Source organism: Typha angustifolia, chromosome 1 (genome assembly GCF_048772165.1).
Source record: "Typha angustifolia cultivar Huaian chromosome 1, ASM4877216v1, whole genome shotgun sequence".
Classification (NCBI taxonomy): domain Eukaryota; kingdom Viridiplantae; phylum Streptophyta; class Magnoliopsida; order Poales; family Typhaceae; genus Typha; species Typha angustifolia.
Window position 1 is genome coordinate 11,356,951 of NC_133239.1, and position 22,647 is coordinate 11,379,597.

At 38.5% G+C, this 22,647-nt stretch overlaps 2 protein-coding genes and 1 long non-coding RNA gene across 3 annotated transcripts; all 3 read left to right on the plus strand.

Moving 5' to 3' along the window:
• The first annotated feature begins 504 nt into the window (after window positions 1–504).
• Window positions 505–7,298, plus strand: LOC140765094 (OVARIAN TUMOR DOMAIN-containing deubiquitinating enzyme 12). The gene is made up of 10 exons (XM_073104014.1): window positions 505–759; window positions 2,570–2,748; window positions 3,341–3,414; window positions 4,087–4,141; window positions 4,276–4,350; window positions 4,764–4,837; window positions 4,942–4,990; window positions 5,860–5,944; window positions 6,801–6,857; window positions 6,966–7,298. The coding sequence occupies exons 2-10, from the start codon at window positions 2,578–2,580 to the stop codon at window positions 7,010–7,012; spliced, it is 687 nt and encodes a 228-aa protein (XP_072960115.1). The 5' UTR covers window positions 505–759; window positions 2,570–2,577; the 3' UTR covers window positions 7,013–7,298.
• A 2,563-nt stretch (window positions 7,299–9,861) lies between these two features.
• Window positions 9,862–11,020, plus strand: LOC140765895 (uncharacterized). The gene is made up of 4 exons (XR_012105241.1): window positions 9,862–10,014; window positions 10,114–10,166; window positions 10,284–10,489; window positions 10,600–11,020. It is a non-coding gene; the product is annotated as an uncharacterized lncRNA (long non-coding RNA).
• Window positions 11,021–18,392: 7,372 nt separating this feature from the next.
• LOC140760112 (probable BOI-related E3 ubiquitin-protein ligase 2) lies at window positions 18,393–20,003 on the plus strand. Its single transcript, XM_073096936.1, has 4 exons — window positions 18,393–18,566; window positions 18,710–18,783; window positions 18,873–19,198; window positions 19,292–20,003. The coding sequence occupies exons 1-4, from the start codon at window positions 18,511–18,513 to the stop codon at window positions 19,868–19,870; spliced, it is 1,035 nt and encodes a 344-aa protein (XP_072953037.1). The 5' UTR covers window positions 18,393–18,510; the 3' UTR covers window positions 19,871–20,003.
• Window positions 20,004–22,647: the final 2,644 nt, after the last annotated feature.

The window sequence follows — 22,647 nt, forward strand, 5'->3', positions numbered from 1 at the left end:
TCATGAGCTCGAAGACTAGATATGGATTAGTAGCTCGAATCTAACCGCACTGTTAAACCATCAATTGAATGAAGCTAAACCATCTAACCACTAAATAATTTTTTTCTAATATTATTTGAGGTAGGAGGAAAAGGTATTTATCTAATTGATTGTTTGAGTTAGAGAGTCAGATCCGATGAACTCGTTTTTAATCATTCCCGAGTCAGTGGATCCTCTACAAGCAGACCGTTAACAAAATCATCCAAACTCTTCGAAGTTGTAGTCTGCCAACACATGTGAGGATGCCAAATAATCGTTGACTGTAGCGGGACTTCCTGCAATCTAGGCTGCATACGATTTGCTAGCTCTCTAGGGTCGGTCATGAAATAACAAACGTCCACGTGGCACGACCGAACAGCCGATCTAACTTACCATTAATAATACGCCGCGTGTACACTCTCTTTTGTGACATCTTTAAGATTTTAAGTCAAACTAATGAATCGCTATCTTCTACCTTTCGTGGTTCGTGCGTCTCTCCATTAAATCCACGTTCTTCTATTCATCCCCCCTTTTTGAAATCTTCCATGTATTCTTGAATTTTTATTCCCTTTCCTTCTTCCTTCCTTCCTTCCCTTCTCTTCCCTTCCTTCCTCTTTCCCTTTCTCCTATCTCTCTCTGAGAGGCACGTCGCATCGGGGGAAGAAGGGAAGGAAAGCTTCAATCTTTGAATTCCGATCACGCGATTCCCTTTCCTTCTATCTTATTTACAATCCGTCGACGGTACGTCTCTCTTCCTTCCCCTTGGAATCATCTTTTGCTATGTAATCGACCTCTCCTTTCGCGGATCTCTGATGGATAGTTTTGAATCGTAGTTTTTGCTATTAAAAGTAGGATTTTGAACAAAGGTTTCCTTGTCAGTCCGAGAATCTGAGTAACTTGCATTGCTCTCTTGGCAATTTGTGCCTTATCGAATCTGATTCAGAGCAGCGAATTGAAGTTTTCTTTCTTCTTGGAGAAGAAAAGTTAGGATGACAATGAGCTACTCCTTTCATTGAACTAATGAATCGAGCTGACAAACCAATGATTACTTACCAGGAGGTAGTAGTAGAACTCTAGTTGAGCAATAGATTCTCAAATTTATGCAAAGTGTTAAGCTACCTCTGAAGAGTCGGCACCTTATTGGTGAATGAGGTTGATCAACTATACTGCTGAACTTCTGTGGAACAATCCAATTTAATCGAAATCCCAATTATGAGACTTGGGGAAACGAAACTAAATGAATCCTCCTCATTTAGCTTAGTAAAGATTCCGGGCTTGGGCGAATTAATGAGAAACTGTAAGGTCTTCCTCCCGATTCATGGACCAAAAATATAAATGCTTGCTCAGCTGAAGCCTAGGTTAGAAGAATGTGATCCATTTAAATGCAGATAAATCTCAAAACCATGTAGATAGAACCAACCACCTTATATGCTGGAATGCTGTGTATCTTGGTTTACAGAAAGTCCCATAGGCATGGTCATTCTAGAGTTAAGCCACAAAACTTAAAAAAGTCATCACATGCTCATTCAAAGATATGTCAAATTTCAAGTGGCCCGTCTTGAGATTGGAAATCATATCATTATCACTTTGAAAACCATGGTTATAATATTATGTATTGGGTAATCTTAGTAAGGATATTTAACTGGAGCTGAAACCTGATGCCCTCATACATGATGGACAGCTCAAAATAAGGATTTGTTTGAATGGTTGTATACATAGACCAGCATTTTGATTGGTATTACATGAAGGAGGGCTGAAGACGGAGGCTTTGCTAAAATGGTGTTCATGGAGCATGGGTTGCAGTAGTGGTCCAACTTTGACTATCTACTTGAGCAAATCAGTTTAACTCCATTGCACATTCTAAGGGAATGAAATAATGAAAGAAAAATATCTCCCAGTCCCAGGTCTTGTCGCGCATATTGGAAAGTCTTGTGAAGCTTCTTTTACTACACTAAGCATTTGTGTTTTCTCCAAGCATGTGTGCCGTTTCTGATGGATCAGTTTTAATTAAGAATATATCTCTATAAAGGTGAATAACTGAATATGAAGGGTTTTGAACTAAGTATAAGAAAAGAGAATACTGAATTAAGTACAAGATTTATGCAGGATAGGGCCACATTTTAATGTTGGGTAGTGAAAGAAAGAGCTGATTAGAAAAAGATGAAATGGTAAGATTGATTTTTTAAGGGGTTATAATCAGAAAATTGTAAAAGGTACTTAACTAGAGTCCCGAACAAAAGTTGTTGGGAGATTGTATAACCTTGGTGCAAATGGAGTAACTAATATATTTGTGATCAATGTGGGAGATTGTAACTTCTATAGAGTTCTGAACAAAGTAGTTATGCATTTATTGGGAATTAGGAATATTTTGTTAGGGATATACATGCAGCTACTCTTTCTTATGAAATGTTTGTTAAATATGAAATAAAAGTCTTTTCAGAACTTCTGTGCTAGATTGGTTTTGTTTCCTTGAAGGCAACATCTTTTTTATTTTTATGTGAAAGGGCATTCAATCACTTCTTAATGAAGACGTACATAACATGTTCCCCAGGCTGCATTATGACTAATGTTGTTCAGAACGAAGGCGCCTCATCTAGCTCAACATCCCTGAGCAGCCAAAAAAGTGAAACAACAGATGATGACAGGATGATTGCAGTTGTTCTTTCAGAAGAATATGCCAATTTAGATGGTGCAATTGCTAGACGCCTTTCCAACTTGTCTTCCATCCCAGTAAGATACTTACATATTGCTTCTTTTGTTCTCTCTTGTTGGTATCTGGGAGATTTAATAGCTGTAATCAGTATCTGATTCTTCTTCTTGTAACTTTCATCTTGACGCTAAAATTTCTTTTCATATGCACTTGTTGGAATTCTTGTCAATACATTGACATGGCTATAGGTGAAAATATGATAATGAGCCAATTTAGAGTGATTCCTCTTCATGGCAGAGATGTTTTAGAGAAGACACTGGAGTTCTATGTCATGTATCGGTAAAATGTTGCTTAGTTGTTTCTCATTTTGTACATTTTGTATTTGCAAAGTACCTTGTGGGTATTTTTCTCTGTTGGATATCAAGAAGATAAGTAAAGCTGATTTTAGCCTATAATACGAATTCTTGGATCCATCTGAAAGGTGCTATATCAAATACTATTTAGTATTTATTAGTGGACATTAACAGCTCTCTTGCATGTACTTTTACTCTTTTTCATCCATGTTTGAATTGTTTTATTCAGTTCCTTTTTGTTACTTCATGAGTTTTGCTAGTTGCTATTTAATGTGATTGAGCTCATTTTGATTTTTCTTTCCATATGACATCTCTGCAGCATGTTCCACGGATTAACACCTTTATTCCAAACTTGAATGATGCCAGTGTAGATCATCAGCGTCTTCTACATAGGTACTTTTACTCCTTGAAACATATCTGGTTTACATGGACTGGAGTCTTCTTATGATGTGTAGCACACTTAAGGATTTTACACTACGTTTATGTAGATTGCATGTTAATTGAATGTCAGTATTATATCACCTTCTATTGGTACAAGTATACTTGTTTGTCTTTGCTTATATAGTATATATACTTCGCTTTCCATTTCCAGCTGCTAGCATAGAAAGAAACTACTTCAGTTTCCATTCTGAGAGTTTCTTCCACTACATATGAAATCAATAGTCTGTTTGTGTTATCTTTTCTGCATTTAGTTTAAGTTGTTTTGTATTAAAGAATTTATAATTGTACTCTTGGATGCTCAGTTTTTAGTGCAAGGACAGACCTTTTTGCCACAAGATTTGTTAAAGATAAGCAAGATGTTCAAGTATAGAAGTTCTACACCTCAAGTATAGATTAAATGCATTTGAACAAATGCAAGTATTATTTGCTATTCGTCAGAATTAGGATGCACTAGCACCTCTCTGATAGGCAAAGCCATACTCCTGTTTATGCTGCATAGATTCTGCTATAAGAGAAGTATTCGTCAACCATGTACTTGGAAGTTGACAACCTTGTGATTGCTTTAGTGTTATAATATGATTAATTATACCTAAATTTTCTTTGATCTTCTAATTTCTCTGTTAGGCTAAACGCTTATGGCTTATATGAAGTGAAGGTCTCTGGGGATGGCAATTGCCAGGTTTGTTAATCTCTAACGCATTAACTAACTCTTTTTGTGCACAAAAAAATAATAATAATAGACTAATTTGAAGACCATGTGATGCAAGCTCTCAATGGGTTGACTCATTTATAGTTAATGTCTCCATCTTGTAGTTTCGTGCCCTATCAGACCAGATGTACAGATCACCAGAGTATCACAAGCATGTCCGAAAGGAGATAGTAAAACAGGTACTCAATGCATTGCAGTTACTTGCTGTTATACCTTGGGTTAAGATGAAAATAAAGGCTAAAATTTTGGGATCTTACAGGCCATAGTGGCTTTGAAGCTTCCTCAATTGGCATCATTTGTAATTAAACATAATGCCTTTTTTATCTTTTAGAAAAGAAAGAAGGATTTTAGGAAAATGAATTATCAGTGATGAAGAATAAAGCATCACTATCCTTTCCTTTTGGCCCAGGGGTGTGAAATGTGAATCTGCATGTAGTTTTCTTCTGGGATAAATGAAACTCAACTTTATTTTGCATCAGTCAATATGAAGGCCAAAATTTAGGCAATTAAAATTTCCAATTTTATGCTATTTTTGGCCTAAAAAATAGTAGTGCATTTCTTCTTACATTTACATCTGTTTATTCTTATTCAGCTTAAGGACTTCCGCTCTTTATATGAAGGTTATGTCCCAATGAAATACAAGCACTACTACAAGAAAATGGCCAAGTATGTTTTCTTCCTCAACCTTGACTTTTGATATCACTGACTGTGTTTTAAGGTGATTGATCTCCATTCTTGAAGATCAATGACTGATTTATCACATTTTACAGATCTGGTGAATGGGGCGATCATGTTACACTACAAGCAGCAGCTGACAAGGTCCAGTACTTTCTGCGTCATTATAATTACTCCCTGTTTCTGCTTCATTACAAGTTAGTCCAATTGCATATCTAGGAACCTGATGTATATACCTTTCTGTCATTTTTTCTTTCTGAAACTTTGTACTTGTATCAACCACTGAAATTACTTTAATAAGTTTCCATTAAATGTAAGTTTTTGACAAACATTAGATGGTGATGGCTTCTTTAAGATGATTTTACTTTCTAAATATCATACAATATTCAGGAGGCTTAATTCTTTCGTGCAGTCTTGTTAGGAAGATGCAATTGGAATGAAATGAGCATCTTGAACTGTCTTTATTCCTCATGAAGGAAATTATTCACCTCTGAATAGTTTTGCTTGTCTCTGACAGGACCTTCTTATTAATTTCTCACTCCTGTTTCCTCATGAGATTAAGCTCCTTTTGTCATTAACTTTTCTGTTTTGTATTTTGAGGATAAGTATTTGCTGCAGAATTAATAAGCCTGCTCTTACATATTCATCAAACATTAGTTCCCTACACTTTGCAATTTCATTTTTGCCAGCTATATTAATTCCTAATTTGGTGGTATGGCAACTTTTATGCTCTATAACCTTTTCTGTGTTACAACATTCTATAGTAATTAAAACATGTGATCACTGAGGTTATAATAGAAATATTAATGACACTCTTGAACCATTGTTCATTTTCACCATTTCTTTCCTGCCACCGTTTCTTTTTTATGTTCTGAGATGTCTTTCAAAATTTTAAATGATTCTCTAGTGAAGGTTCTAGAGACCATTGCACTGATTGATTTTCCAATGCCTTGAGTTTTGATTTCAATAGAAAGAACTGCTTTAGTTTTACTTGTTATGTTGTTTTCATGCAGTTTGCAGCAAAGATATGTCTTCTAACTTCATTCAGAGATACCTGTTTCGTTGAGATTGCTCCACAAAATCTGGCTCCTCAAAAAGGTAATACTAGAGCAAGAGCTAAAACTAGTGGTCAAATATGTTCCAACACCTTGGGAAACTGGTAGAGATAGATGGCAGCATCTTTCTGTAAATAGAGTCGATTGTGACAGAGATGTAGAAAGCCGTGGGATATGTTATGAAAATATTTTAGATGTTTTAGTATGATTACATGCTCTCTTTGGTTTCTTCAACTGATTGAATTGTAAGATGTAGTACAACTGCTAGCCTTAGCTAATGGATTAATTATGCCCAAGCTTTTGTTTCATATTTATTGACAGTTTTCATTATTTCCTTTTACTTTTCATGATTCCTGTTTGCCATCAATTGTTTTTGTTGCATTTAAGACAGAAAAAAACATAAGAACTTTTACTAGTAAAGTCTGCATATAATAAAGCCATCCAAGATGTACAGACAATAGTTAAATGTGGAGCTAAGTGTGCATTCACACTTGAGTTCTGTGATTTTTCATAGCGAACTGCAAAAAAAGTAAATAGAATTGATAAACCAACCTAACTATGGTTACGATGTCATTAGATTACCTTTTGTGATACTTTCCCCGTGTCTCATATGTATGCCATATTTACTTCTTGCCTGAAGTCTAGTACGGCAATTCATCAAAATCTTGATTTGATTGCTCAAAGGAATATCTTTACCTAAAACTAAACCTATAAACACATCAATATAATTATATTGTTACCCTAATTAGACGTGAAACACAAGAATACAAGATAAGTTCTTAGTTTACGCAGGTATATATTGATCCTCAGTGGATTACAAATAATATAGATAAGGACATTATTTTGACACTAACTACTATTATAAATTTTACTTTTGACTCAACATTTCTTTGATTCAGAACTATGGCTAAGTTTCTGGTCTGAAGTTCACTACAATTCAATTTATGATGCCCGAGGTCAGAATTGGATATATTCTTTATACTGCATTTTTTTCACTTTTGTTCTGTTTGGTCTTACAAATGGTTGTTTGTGATAGCAAAGGTTTGGTTATTGTTGTTGTGTAGATCTTCCAGTTAGATATAAGCCTAAAAGGAAGCACTGGTTATTTTAAGTCTTGCCTCATGTGGACTGGTGGAACAGGGTGGGTCAATGAAACAACTTTCTGGTAAGTGGAAATGAGGGTACTGTATGCATCTTGCCCTCTCAGGACCTAGCATGTCCGGCAGCTGCATCCAGTGGGCTTCCTCTTCTTATTGATATACTTAAGGAGTCAAGGAGGTTACTCGTGTTGTGAATATACATTTATGCAATATATGTCTTTTTGTTTGTTATGCATTATTTTGCTTAATGTACTGGATATTGACGATATTAATTCCATTCTTTATATTTTTAACTTATATCGTTGTTTTAAAACAGTTGTCGTGCGATTGATGGCTTCATGGAAATTTGATTTTGAATAGGTTTTCGTTTTTCTCATTGATATGAACAACCTTGAAGCTCACCTTCTTAATGCTAATTTCCTTTGTAATTAAACTAGTTTCTCATCTCATATTGTCTTAAGTATTTATCTGAATTCTCAAGTCCTCTGGCAGTCTGTCTAACCCCCCAGTTGATTAGATAAGTCCTATGCTTTATGTTTATGGCTGATATTGTGTAAAGACGTATTTTCTTTAATGTATTATGTGATGAGAATTCTAATGCTTTAGCTGGATCATGTCAGTCAACTAGCCTTCAACCTCCTAGTTGAACTTCTTTTAGAAGTTAGAATCACCATGTAGTTTAGTTCTTTTAACTGTGAAGTCTGTTGTTTAAAACTTTGATCTCAATGTGTTCCTCTCCTAGAATTCAATAGCTGGTTTCTCATGAAAATTAGAAACATATAGCTTCTATTCATACGCATAGAGTGGAGTGTGTCCAACGGAAATTCTCTTCTGCAGAATGACTTATATAGTATCAGAAGTGCTGCTATTTACTTGAGCAGAGGAGTGCCATTGTTATAACATCTTTCAGTTGATGATGCAACGAATAGTCACATCCATTGTTTTCTTTCTTTCTCTTCTCTCTTTTTCGTTTTTGTTTTTTGGTCTTCCTGAAGGGTCTACTAGTAGACATACATCTTTTTTTATATTTATTAGGCACTAATATACCTCCTAGTGTCATAAATACGAAATCATCTATAGTGAATTGCATAAATAAACACTCAAGACCTTGAAGATCCGCTTGATTTCATATTTCATATGATTGCTCTTCCAACTTCCTGATGGTTGAATTAAACATCACATGAGCAAGTGGGCAAATTATTGGGTTCTTCAGAACAGCCTGTATTTCCTTGTTTGGATCCCAGTCAGTTAAAGATGAAGAAGAAAAGAGAGGTCACCATCCTGAGGTTTTTTCAAATTTTGCAAAGAAGATCTGGTTGTGTAAATACACTCCAAAGTATCTGCTGTATGTACTTTGATATTAATTTGGGCATCATTTTTTTTTCTTTTCTGAGAGCCATCATTTGTGCACATAAAGCGTTTATTGAAGATGGAGTGATTGACTTATCAGCAAGTAATACGCATTTATTTACTGTTATTGTTCAAATGGTAGATATTACCGCATACCATGATCTCGTCCAATAGCCTAGAGTTACATGTCTCGCAGAGACATGGATGGATTGAATTGAATTGAATTGATTTAGTGAGGGTTAATGGCAGCTCATGGTAGATTGCGACAGAAGAGAGAGGGGTTAAGTTGGTTAGATTCAAAGGACAAAATCCAGGATGCCCAGTAGTGCAGATCCTCCTGCTTGAATGATCGGTTCGGTTGGAAGCTTGCTGCAACGAACATTGTTGTGGAGGTGGAGGGGGTCGCAGGCAAGTCCCTGTCACTTGCTGCTCACTGACTGTTGCTTGGTTAATTATTGACAAGGCTGGCTGCTGGTGCCACTGCACATCTTATTTGGCTCAATTCGGATGCTTATCTTGTTTTTAGTATGACAAAGATTGGTATCTGCTCTTAATTATTCGTGTGTTTGCTGATGTTCTTTTCACACACATGCATATATTCATTAATTAATTAATTAATTAATTTGGGTTCTTGGATATTTTCAACTATTTATGCCTTAATTTAAGCATGTCGAAGTTGGATGAAAGTTTAGCTATCATCCAAATGGGATATTTAATTTATCTGCATTAGTTTGTCCTCGTTCATTCATTGGCTACAAACTTAATGGCGCAAAGATGAATGAATGCAGTCAACGATCGAGTTTGGAGGTTCTCATCTCTCACCACCAGCTTATGAAGAAGCAATCTGGTTGGCAGGTTTTGTGGGGCCGTAGCCAGTGGAGTTGGTCGACGTTGTTGGATACTCGACATGCATGCCACGTGGACGTCAGTATGGATGAAAGATCCCGTGTTCCTCCGTGTGGTCACCACCACGACCACGGTTAGGAATATCACATGGTAGACCAACCTCTTGTTTATATATATTACCAACCGTCTGATCCGATCGATGTTATAAGACTACGTATATACGTACAGAGAATGAAGTACTACAGCTCCCACGTAATGCATATATATTAACACAGGATCGATTGTGGATATATGCATGGGAGTATGATAAGTATATTGATTAGTTCCCCAAGCATCTCCCTTTGATGATGACATAGCAACGAGTCGATGAGGTTAATTAATTTGATGGCTGTCAACTAGCAAGCACGATGGCATGCATTATTTAGTTTAGTTTTGTGTCATAAATGTTCATCATGTTCTACGTAACAAGCGAATTAAGCTCATCTCTTGCCTATGTAAGGTCGACCGTTTGTCCACACTGTTTGTTTCATCTTGCCTTGCTTCAGAGTTGAGTCTCTCGTAATAAAAATAATAAAAATAATCTCGTCTTGTTATCTTAGAAGAGGAACATGGCGAGCTTTACTTTGTTTTTGCTCTTCTAATATTCCTTGGCTCTGTCTCTCAGACCACCATGGCTGCTGCACCCAGGAAGCTGAAGCCCATAGATGTGCCATTATATTCCAGAGGAACTGTGTGCCCTCATGGATGAGGGCTGGTGATCACATCGAGTATTTTAATGGTGGCAACGAGGTCCAACTTTACTTGGACAAATGCACAGGTATACTAATATGCTTAAAGTAGTTAGCCCAAAAATTATCTATTAAGATTCTACAATTAATATTGGTTTTAAATTGCTCGAGTAATTGGTGTACTCCAGGCATGCGCTGGGTTTCAACCCAAGGGATATTACCAACAGTAACAGCATTTTATGTAAGTGCATGGTTAATTAACCTTGTACGTCTGCCTTAAATTACCTACTTCATTTACTGACGGCATACGTACGTTAATTCTTGATGTCTTTTTGTACGTGCTCTGCTATCATCTCAGAACTCAGAGCACGACGATCGAGATAGACTTTGTGAGTTTCTAGGCAACAGGACCAACCAGCCATATATACAGCAGACCAATGTGTTCACTGGAGCCTGGAGGTAAAGGTGACAGAGAGAGCAGAGGATCTACCTCTGGTTTGATCCAACCCCAATCCTACCCCTCCTACTCAGTCGTATGGAATATGTTTCCAAAATCCAAATTGTGTAAGTTACATATACAAATCCTATATGGCTAGCTACTACGTAGTACCTTCATGGAATCCTTTAACCTAATTATTTCATTTGGGCATGCATACAATCGTCAACCGAAACAGGTTTTTTTTGTAGACGACACACCCCACCCCTATCAGAGTGTGTCGAAGAATTAAACTGCAAGGACCTCGGAGTCAGGTTTCCCCTTCAACCAGCTAGGCCCATTTTAGATATATTCCAGCCTATCGCAACGCCGGCGACTGGGCGACGAGAGGCGGCCTCGAGAAGAATGCCGCAGTTTCCACCTCGACGGAGGCCGAGTTGTGGGCCACTCAGGGCATGAGGTGGTGGGATCAAAAGGGAGTTCCAGGATTTGGATGCCATGCCTCGAGAAGACCGACTGAGACCGTTCTCGGTATCCTTACTATGCCTACAGAGTGCGCCAGGGACAGAGATCGATGCTTGAATTTTTATGCCACTCCTCCCCATGATGGCAAGCCTTTTAATGGATATGGAGCTTATTCCAAGATATATATATATATATATATAATATAGTTAATTAATATCCCTTAAGCTATATATACGTGTATTGTTAATTGGGCTAGGCTATAGTGGGCGGCCAACAAGAGGTTTTATGGCCCAACAGCCCAAAACGTCTAAACTAAACAGCCGGATTACTTAGTACTCAGTACTCTACCCTTTAGTCAATAAGTTAATATAATTTCTCTATTCTCTATCAAGTAGACGTTTGTTAAAATTAATGACACAGATTAATTGAGTTGCTAAAATCATTGGATGTGGAGTTTCATATGGTTGATCTGATCTCACTCGTATAACAAGGACAAAATGAGAAGTTGGGTGGTCAATTTCCTAGCCTAAAAAGATGGAGAAATTGATGGAAGAATAAAGGATGAAAGCTGCAAATGAACAAGGAGATGAGGCGGCTCTACTTGTAATTGTCCCCAAGTAGGCCTATACATGATATTATGATGCTTGCGTGGACTTAGTCAATTTAAAAGTTATAATCTATATAATATCTTGGTTTTGTTCCAAAAAGGAGGAGTTTTTGTTCAAGACTAGAAGAAGAAGTTGAGGATATTATTTGAACCAACTTGGGTTTTATTGGGTTGCGAACTATTTGAGGGGCTTTTTAACTGACCATCAAGTAAACCAACTTGGTTTGATAAGTAGATGATTCGTCTTAGCTTAGCTATATATATATATATATATATTTTAAACTTAAGTACTAGTCTCACCTTTGTTTCGTGGGCCTGTCTACTCTCATTAGGGTGGAAAGATTGACGAAAGAGGCGTGACCTTGTACTCCACAAACAAACACTGGCTTAATGTTTAGGTCCTTAAGATCGAAAGTGAAAGTGAGATATGACCAAATAAATATTAATTAAACCTTGGCATCCAAAGGTGAAATAATAATAATAAAAGTAGAAGCAAACAAATGTCATTGGATTGAGTGGTGATTCCCACGGCTGCTAAGATCGAGCACATGCATGTTTGGGTTTGGGTTTCGAGGAAAAAGACTTCACCTGAGAGAAAGCTTTTGCAGTCATCTTCCTCCTCTCTTCTCCCTTCCTCCTCTATGTCTAAAAGACTCATCATCATCATGACCCAAAGGAGAAAAATAAAAAAAATAAGAGGAACATAGAGAGAGATATATATTATTTATATCCTCTTCCAAAAGCTAAGTTACAAAATAATGGTAGCAGAAATGTAGGACCAAAAAGATCGATTGGCATGGGATGCCCCCACACTCACTCTGAGATGGATCGTTTTTAGCGGTGGTGGTGGGAATAATCTCATATCAATCAACAACACTCTCACGCTCTCCCATTCACTCCTCCTCCCTCCTTTCACTTCTTGGCTGTATCTAGGAATCATATATAGAAACATATATAGATAGATAGGGTAGCTTTTTCATTTTTAATTTCTTATTTGTTTTGCTAATAGATAGATTGATAGATTAGGAGAGATGATGACATGTAAAACTAGCGAGTCCTGCAAATAGGAGAAGAAACATGACTGAAGACCAAACATATATATATATATATATATATATATATAAACACCAATCTTGTTTTATTGTTTTTTAGTAATGAATACATGAGATAGTTGTATATGCATATAGTAGATTATCATCCAATCAACAGACATGTCTACCATAAATAATGTTGTTTGGTTTAAGTCCATGTCACGTTTAATATCTTACGACACATCTGCATCCAGACATATTATGGAACTGCAGAAAATTTAAAATTCCTGTTGGAGCAAATGGCCAACTCGTAGAAATTAATTATCTGGACCAGGCTTACAAGTAGGACTCACTAATAACACATATATGACAAGAAGAAATTAAAAATAATAAAGGGATCGAGGATGTTATTGTTACGGCTGGGATCCCTCTCATATATATAGTGACAAATATAGGAAGGTGTAACGAAATTAAATGAGATGAGAGGTAGGGAGTAGGAAGGATCAACTATACTATACGATGATGACTACGACAACGACTACGACTATGACGTTGTCCTTAACAAAATAAATAAATAAATAAATAATTGAAGTTACATGGAATCAATCAACCTTATCTCCAACTTTTGTAAACCCTTGGATTCTTTCATTGAAAACAAAAGGAAAAAAAGAAAGAAGGAAACTTTGGAAAAGCAAGCAAGGCAACACCATAATTAGATGGTAATTAAGCTAGCTAGCTAGCTTGCTAGCATATGAAACGATTTTGTACAGTAGATTGACCTAATTGTTGTTCACATGATGAAAGTGGTCTGTGTTGACCCGGCAAAGCGGGTCAATTCGGCGACTTTATCCGACAGTTGATTGAAACCTTTTGCCAAAGAAGAATAAATATTAAGAGAAGAGAAGAAAAAGAAAAAAAAAATCGTGCCAAAAGGAAAGGATCACTGTTGGGCCTGAGGCCGGCCCAACAGTGAGAGGGGCCCACTCTAATGTAGGGGGGGGGGGGGGATTTTTGGATGGTTTGTACTCCTCTTTCCGCCAGAATAGGGGATCGGTGGGGCCCAACTTGTATGGGCTCCAACTCTGTCCCTGGATCTCTCTTCGCTCTCTTCCATCAATCGCTCTCACTCATCGTATCAGAATCCAACCTTTTCCTTTTCTTTTTTTCTTTCTTTCTTCTTTCTCTCTCTCTCTCTCTGCTGCTGCTGCTGCTGCTCTCTGGATAAATAGTAGTGATGGGTGATGATGAGCTGCTTTCCTGGTGGGATGTGGGGCCAGCCCAGAGGAATTTTAAGAACGGGTGGTGTTGTTGTTGTTGTTGGGAGTGTACCTCACACTTTACAGAGGGGGATAGAAAGGAGAAAAAAGAAAAGAAAAATTAAATTTTCGTTTTTATTGGTATTCTTGTGTTGATTCGTGTGAAGAAAAATTAAAAGATCACCTCAGTCGGTGTACTTTACGAAAAGAAGAAAAAGAAAAGGCTGTAGTTATGGACGGTGAAGGGGATGATTATATGTCCAATATCATCTACTTTCCCACACACACACACAAAAAAGATACCAAATAGAAGCATGCATGCATGTTTATATATATATAGTTTCAAAGCTCTAAAATATTATGATCCATCCACCATTACTCGTGTCACTCGAAGTTAAACATCGAAACGGACGTGAATAATTAATTAAACTCATCGATTGGTAGAAGAAATAATAAGATGCCTATTTGGGTGGTGGGATATATATATCACGTAAGCAAAAGGAACAGTAGTAATATTTCCAACAAACACGTTGCCGGCCCATCAAAGCTGAGCTCATGAACAGGTTGGAGAAGTTTATAGAAGACGAAAAGATTGAAGTAAGATTGTTATAATAATAAGAAGGAAAAAAAGTCTCCGTCAATGTCAAGTGCTATCGTACTCATAGGCGTGCGCATCGATCATTAATCCAAGAACTCGATGGGCACTCCACAAACACTATCTATCTATCTATATGCAAGACTTTGTATGATTCAATGAACATGGGAGACATTGAAAAATGAGGTTTTATATATTGAGGGAGTCGAATCTAGATGAAAAAGGCATTAAACTGTTTACCTTAAACGTGTTGAATTAATTTCCAGCTCCCTTTTCTCGTTCTAGAATGAGCGAGAGAGTCCGACGATGAAATAGTATATATAGAAAACCTTATAACAAAGTAAAGTTGGCCAAAGTCTATTCTATCTTAGTTAAATGAATTTTTTTCTTCTCTTTGTAATTTTCCTCCTTCACTAATTTGATGGGGCCATACAAGGTCGATATATAGACGGTGTGTGTGATCTTTGGAATGTGGAGGCAAACGGTGCAAATTACGAAGGTGTTGAAAGAAAGCAAAGGATGGAATAAGTGTAGATCTGGGTCCCATGCATCTATCTCATTCAATTCACCTCTTCCCCTCCCCCATCACCTCCATTTATTATATCTTTTTGCCATTGTGATCATTCCAAGGTGGATTATTTCCAAATGGCTTCTAGAGATTCACATTCATTTTCCAAACCAAGCTTTCACGTGTCTCCTGCAGTCCTTTCTTTTGGCTACCTCTTACTTTCAAACAACTTACAAACACAGATAAATAGAGATACACAGAGAGAGAGAGAGAGAGAGAGAGATGCATGTAAACCACCTAGTGGCATCCATCGCTTCTTTCTTTCTTTCTTTCTTATATTCTAAGTATTGGTGGGGTCGAAGGATAAGATAGAAATGATGGAGAGTCTACTTATTCTTACGAAGAAAGTAATGAGGGAGGGAAATTAAGCAGCACCAACACACAGTATCTAGAAAAGCTTACAAACTTTAGAACGTACCATGATGGCTAGGTGCACTAATTAATCGACGTCTCTTTGCTGTACCAAATTTATTCTAACCCAATTCAATTCAATGTTAGAACCAATCTCCATTGACCTAATTAGTTAAGAAACTATCGAGGTATTGGAGCACGGGATTAGGTAGAACTTTACGACCAAAATTACGTATGCCACCCAATTTAAGTTCCAAACTTGCGACTGATTATCTTAATCAGTCTCTATCTTATCATAATATTCGTAGAATTATTGTGGTGTAATCTGAGTTGTCATGGATAATGACATAAAGGAAAATTGTAATCCAATTCAATTCGCTGGCTGTACACAAAATTACGTATTATCTTTGCTTATTATAAAGAATTTGACCAACATTTTATTCCCGGACACCGAGAAGAAGAAGAAGAAAAAATAAATAATAATAATAATAAAGGAATGGAAATAATATGATGATGACTGGGTGGATGGATCAATAGATCATGCATGCATGGATGCTGCTCATAGCGTTGTATTATATTATATATAGTATGAGTGTTTGGGAGATAGATAGGTGATAGGTAGGTGGGATTAAATGAGCAACGTAAGGTCGAAAATGGTAATGAGCAGTGGTGTCCAGACCTGACAAGATGCACTGATAAGATATGATATGAGACGATACGATATATACATGAATGGGTACCGATACATAGCAATTTTGGGAAAGGGAATCATCAAATCAGAGATTAGAGATTACAGCAAGCAATGGGAGTGGGAGGAGGGGGCAGAATAGTAGATGAGGTCATATATATAAAAACATAACATAACATAACAGAACAGAACATGGGGAGATGAGATATATATTCTTATATATATATATATATATGAACAAGGAAGACGTGACATAGCTTTTACTGTTAATCTTTCGCTTTGCTTTGGGCTTTGCTTTGCTTTGCTTTTAGTGTGGAAGAATTATTATGAGTGTTGGGTTTCCTCCTCGTTTGACCCCACCACCCACACCACCTGGGTCACGCCCTGACTACCCCGGGGCGGTTTTCCCCAAGATATTTAGGGGTACTATCGATTGACCGCAGTGTCCTCAAGCGTAAGCGTGCCTCTCTCTCTCTCTCTCTCTCTCTCTCTCTCTTTCTCTCTCTTACTTATATATATATAGATAGATATAGTACTACTACTACTACACTTTGCCAACATATACTATTATTATTCTTTTATTACTACTACTTTAGAGAGAAAGAGAGAGATCTGAGCAGTACAATGTAGGGTAGAGTGGTAGCTATATAGGTACTGCTGTTTTGTTACTGTTACTGCCATAGTTATTATATGGCATGCGTCGGCAGCAAGATAGCATAGCATAGGAGTGAAAGGAATATATATGTGTATATAAGATGTGTGTGTGTGTGTACAAGGACAACAATAAGAGAGAGAGAGAGAGAGAGAAAAAGGAGACTGATCCAGGAGCAGTACCTCGCATAGCTCCATGAGAGTTTCCTTCATAAAGTAGCAGTGGTGATGTACGGGCAATCGTAAAAGAGGCATCATGGTCCCCATCTGTTTCTTGTTGGATCTTTATTTATAATATATATATATAATTCCCTCCTCTCCTATGTCTCTTCAACTTTCTGATGCCATTGAAATGTGTGACAAATTAACTACACATACATATATAAATAATATATATATATATATATAGTATAGAGATGAGAAAAATAAGGACACTGTTGCTACCTGCCGTTGGTCATAGCAGAACCCGACACTACTAGCGATTGCAGTTTTTCTAGTGCTCTCTCTCTCTCTCTCTCTTTATCTCTACGTACTCTCCACCTTCCGTTCCTACACAATATATTAATATTTTAACTATATACAACAGTGCTAATAGTAGTATTACTATATAACCATGGATCACCCCCATAACGTGATTTATATAAAGTCGACGTAAATAAGTGGGTGGGAATGACAGGGCCCCGAGATGCTTGGGGACTTGGGAACCCGATCCAATCCAATCTAACCGAGCACCAAGTACCACGTCATATGGGTGGGGTATAGGCTACTACTACTATTACTGAGACCCAATTCCGTAGTGGGCAAGGCACGAACGCACAGTCACCCGCGCTGACGTGGACGTTTGGGTCTTTTCGAGAGACACAATTGTAATTGCCTCCCTGTCTCGTTCTTTCTTCCTCCTCTTCCTCGATCCAATCTACCACCCAAATTAAACCCCCCCTTCCCTTATGCAGTAAAGTGGATGGATTGTTGTTGCTTATGCCTTATGATATTTATATACCTAATAGTATTATTTTATAGGGTACAAATATTTGTTGACCTATTTTTAATTAATTATATAATTATTCAGTCATAATAAATCACGTTTAAATGGCAAACATAGTGGTCCAGCGCCGCGGATACGATAAAAAGGTAATTGCTGTTTGGCGATGGAATCTGAGGTGCAACGCATCATCAGATCGGAAACCCATCCGACTTTTACCAACTGCTGCCACGTGACATTACTATGAGTCGGTGAGAAAGCCCAATCCATCATCCTATTTTAAAATTTCCCCCAATTAGAAACAGTAGCAGTAACTGAAATTAAAAGCCACATAAATCGTTCTATCATCATCCTCGTAAACAGAAATTAATTGAGCCAGAAAGATGAGAAGCGCGTGGGTTGGCATGCAGCGAGAGAGCTCTTTATTCACTCGTATCTCGTGTGCGTTGTCCCCTTTGCTTTGACCGTCCGTTGCGGATCATTAATTTCACCGGCGAGCTTTTAGTGAAACCCTTCTCTTTTATCTCTTCACCCACCTCTATAATAAATAAATATATATATATATATAAAGTAACAAAAGCAAAGTTACTCCTTACTCACACTCGATGAGATCTCCATCAATTAATTAATTATTTATTTATTTATTTATTTATTTATTTTAGTACAGAGGAGCGACCTAGAGCGTTAGATAAGGAGTGGAGTCCGCTCGTTTTCGTTGCCTCTCCTCGTCATCAGTTTGTCCCCTTTATAGCGCACCTGCGCCATACGTGTCCTTCCACTTATATATCATCTCTCTCTCTCTCTCTCTCTCTCTCTCTCTCTCTCTCTCTCTCTACATATATAAATATAAAGGAAAACCACCACCCTTATCTCCCCATAACGCCATTTCGCCACTTATCTCCCCTATTCTTGCTCTTCTCCGCTTCTCTAACCGATATCGCTGCAAGGGAAAATAATGGCCGTGCAAGCCCATTACCCCTCCATCGCTTTCTCCCCTGACTTCGGCGGCAGGTAAGGAAAAGAAAATAAAGAAAACAAAGATACTACTACCGCTTCTTCCTCCTCTTCTTCTCGCCTATATATATGTATATACAAATATATATTTAGTTCTTCGTCTCAGTGGATTTGTTCTCGTCCTTTTGCCTCTCCATCAGGGCTCGGAACGACTTGTTGGAAGAGCTCCAGATGCTTCAAGATCGCAACCTCCTCGGAGCCTACGCCCAACTCGGTGAGTCATCCCATCCTATCCATTCGTCCACCTCTCTACCCAATCAATGATTTGGAGGATTGATTTGAGTAAAGATCCGATCGATGCAGTTAATAATGGCGGCGGAGTGTTCAGCGACCCCCAGAGCGACCTTACCTGCAATGCATCCGGACAGAGGAAGCGAAGCAGAGACCAAGCTACCATGGCAGCGGCCCCGATACAGCACAACCAAATCAGCGCGTCGTTCCGGTACCCGGCCGTGTCGGCGATTCCGGCGAAACCTTCGATGACGGATGTGACCGGCTGTACCGGTAACAACCAGAGCCGGATGCTCGAATCCGTTGGCACGTCCACCAGTGGTCGGCCGCTCGCGCACGACCTCCTCTCCCATCTCTGCCACCAGAGACTGGAGATCGACGCCCTCCTCCGCCTCCAGGTTTGTTCAATTCCGCGATCTAATGTAATCTCTTCCTTCTGTTGAATCGATCGGTTCTTTTCGATTCTGATCAGATATTTGGAATTTCTACAGAACGAGAGGTTGAGATCGGGATTAGAGGAGGCGAGGAAGAGGCACTGCCGCATCCTCCTATCGGCGGTGGAGCAAAAGGCGGTGCGGCGGCTGAAGGAAAAGGAAGCGGAGCTGGAGAACGCGAGCAAGAGGAACATGGAATTGGAGGAGAAGGTTCGGCAGATGAGCGCGGAGAATCAGATCTGGTTCAATGTTGCCAAGAACAACGAGGCCATCGTCTCCAGCCTCCGATCCAGCCTCGAGCAAGTCCTCCAGAATAATATAAACAGCAACAACAACGGCGGCGAAGTACGGCGATCCGAGGGATTCGGCGATAGCGATGACGTGGGTGGCTTCGCCGCCGCCGCCGCCGATGACGCTGAATCGTGCTGCTTCGAAGGAGGTGAGAAGGGGGTGGCGAAGGTGAACGAGCAGTTGCGGTACCGGAGATCCTGCAAGGTGTGCAACGCCAAGGACGTGTGCGTGCTTTTGCTTCCCTGCAGACATCTGTGTCTATGCAAGGACTGCGACTCCAAGGTCGACACGTGTCCCATCTGCAACTCCACCAAGAACGCCTCCCTCTACATCTTCATGCCATGATCCGCACCAATTCAGAGGTCTCTTTTTCTATTTCCTTTTTCTTTTCCCTTCTGGGGTACCTTTTTTGGGATTTTGGATCAAAACATCGAATAGGCAACCGTCCTCGTAGTCGGTTTTTTGTTTTTGTTTTTAATTTCTATGTGTTCTGGTATTTCCTCCAGTAGTTATCGTTTCTCTCTCTCTCTCCCTGTTTGTTTCGATGGTTAGTTCGTGGACTTCAGAGGGGCGGGGGGGGTTCACCTGTTGCGCTGCACAAACTTTGATGGCAGTTATTTCGATGGCCTTTATACCATGTTACTATACATTTCGGGTAAAAGAAAGTCTCCGCTGTACATATTGGAGTAATTGAGTAACGCAAGCTCAAACCCCTCCCCTTTTCTGAAACGGTGTGTAAACAAACGGGCCAGTTCAGAGTTTATCCAGTTTGATCCGCTCCTCGTTAGCAACCGATTCGTACATTTATTCTTTTTTACTCTTCAAAATAACTAGTCCCTTCTTTATAGGTCTATAGCATGCCTGCGCCTATGATGCCGTTTGCAGTCATGTCATGTAAAAAATGCATATTGGTGTGTGTGTTAATCTGTTTGTCTATATATATATATATATAATTTACATACAAGTGCGATGGGCAGCTGGTGGGTGGGTACCGGTGCTACTGGCGTCGAGGAGAAGGGACCACTAAACTCCGTACTAGCCTCTGCCTGGTTCATTGGTACTGGAAAACCACCACCCCACTACCTCACCACCACCACCACCTGACTGCATGCTTGCATCTCTTGCCCAAGGGGGATTTATTTTTTCCCCTTACTTTACCTTTGTCCATTTCTTTATTTCTCCGTTCTCCGAGAATTTCGTCAAATAAAATGGAACTCTTCGTGAAGTGTGTCGTGCATCATCATGCACGCCTCGCATTAATCTTCTGCAAATTTTACAGATCTAGAGCATTGATTATAATTTTTATAGGAGAAATTAAACAAACTGCATGTTACGTAATACCTACACTAAGTACCAGCTCTGGTCAAACGTAAACTATAACCACGACGATCCATCCGATTACACAGCGCTGCATGATGATTGCACGCTCCTCTGGTATAAATGGCTTCGTACCTCTTTGAAATAACATGACAACATATGCATGTGATGTTTGCTGCACTGCACGTCATGACATGAAGTCTTCCTTGTTGTTTGATTGATGGAAAGAGTTAAAAACTCTACTATTTAAACTACCGTACGGAGTATCCACCAGAGATATCAAAATTAAGAATGCAACAAAAACCAATGAGGTGGTCTAATATATATCGGCGTATAAATCGATCCATTGTTGATTTAAGTCACCGCATTGTAAATTAAGATGAGTTTTGTCGTCTTATACTTTCACTTGTACGTACGTAAATTGTTTGTCAAGCTTTTCCAAGTGCGGGGAAGCCACCACCTGCAACTTTCCCTTTCCTCTTTTCCTTTCTTTTGTTCTGTTTCACTAAAGTCTAAAATCCATGAAGACTGCTAAGGTAGAAAGGACCAAGTCAAAGTTATGGCATCAGATGCCAATTTTTTTTTTTTTTTTTTCTTTCAATGAAAATAATAATAATAATAATAATAATAAAGGTGCTAGCTACTCCTTTATTTTCTCGACCCATACGTTTCTTTTTTTGCCTTATCTATGTATATGCTTGTTTGGATTGTAATTAATGGAGCACGAGTGACATGTGAATTGGAGAAAGCAATAAAGGGAACTTATCTAGCAAACCTACCATGTTGGCTTTTTATGGTTATATATAAAACGGAACCTTTACTTTCACCTAGTACTTATTTCTTTTCTTTTTTAATAAATAAAATAAAATAAAATCTTGTTTATTATTTTAAAAAAAAAAAAACTTTTATTATTCACCCACTTGTAGCTAGGTAATCGTATCAGATGCAACCGAGGGAATTACCAAATGGATGTGGACAAAAGTGAGAGTGAGGGGTTGGTCATCTTTTTGCATAGGAAGTGGGAAAAGGCCTTGAGATAAAGACAAGCAACCCATATAGGATTATTTTTATATAATGTATTGTTTTCTAAGCAGGTGAATAGTAAACTTTACACATGCCTTGGCTTTATCTTGGATTTTTGATAAATATGAGGATGGAGTTATGGGCCCCCATTAGTTTGTGCACAGGTTTGTTTGAACATTGATATCCATCAGTTGACCATTCATGCTTTTATTTATTTATTTGGCCTCGCCTATTATATTTATAGCATAGAAAAAATAAGGTAATGAAGTCACACTAGAATCTCGCAACCTAGTGCATTTAAAAATATAAAAATAAAAAGAAAAGAAAGAAAAATTGGTAACTTTTAATTGCTTTCTGCCACCAAAGTCTCTGAGGTTTACTTGTATCGGAATGTGGGATCGATGTCCCCTCCCCCATCTGACCCAATTTTAAGGGAGGGGGAGAGGGGGAGAAAATGAAGTTAATTGGGGTGCCGTGCGTGGCCGATGTTCCCCACACACAACTATGCTGCTGGCCTTCAAGCCTTCAAGGCAGGCAGGCAGGAGCTTCCTTTTACGATAGGGATAGGATTCTTTTTAAAACAAAAGAGATCGATCAATCAAGTGTCCTTTTAGAGTTGAGAGTTGAATAATTTCCCCCATTGAATTCTTCTTCCACAATAATTACATAGCACATATATAATTATATATATTTATTTATATCTCTCTCTCTCTCTCTCTCTCGATCAGATGAAACAAGCTAGGCCAGTGTCCACATCTAATTAATGGAGTTTGATCGGGAGA

Coding starts and splice junctions, on each gene's coding strand:
- LOC140765094 (XM_073104014.1), top strand. CDS start 2,578: ATGACTAATGTTGTTCAGAACGAAGGCGCCTCATCTAGCTCAACATCC. Junction 4,991..5,859: donor TACAAGCAGCAGCTGACAAG/GTCCAGTACTTT, acceptor GTTTTCATGCAG/TTTGCAGCAAAGATATGTCT. Junction 6,858..6,965: donor TTCAATTTATGATGCCCGAG/GTCAGAATTGGA, acceptor GTTGTTGTGTAG/ATCTTCCAGTTAGATATAAG.
- LOC140760112 (XM_073096936.1), top strand. CDS start 18,511: ATGGCCGTGCAAGCCCATTACCCCTCCATCGCTTTCTCCCCTGACTTC. Junction 18,784..18,872: donor CGGAGCCTACGCCCAACTCG/GTGAGTCATCCC, acceptor CGATCGATGCAG/TTAATAATGGCGGCGGAGTG. Junction 19,199..19,291: donor ACGCCCTCCTCCGCCTCCAG/GTTTGTTCAATT, acceptor GAATTTCTACAG/AACGAGAGGTTGAGATCGGG.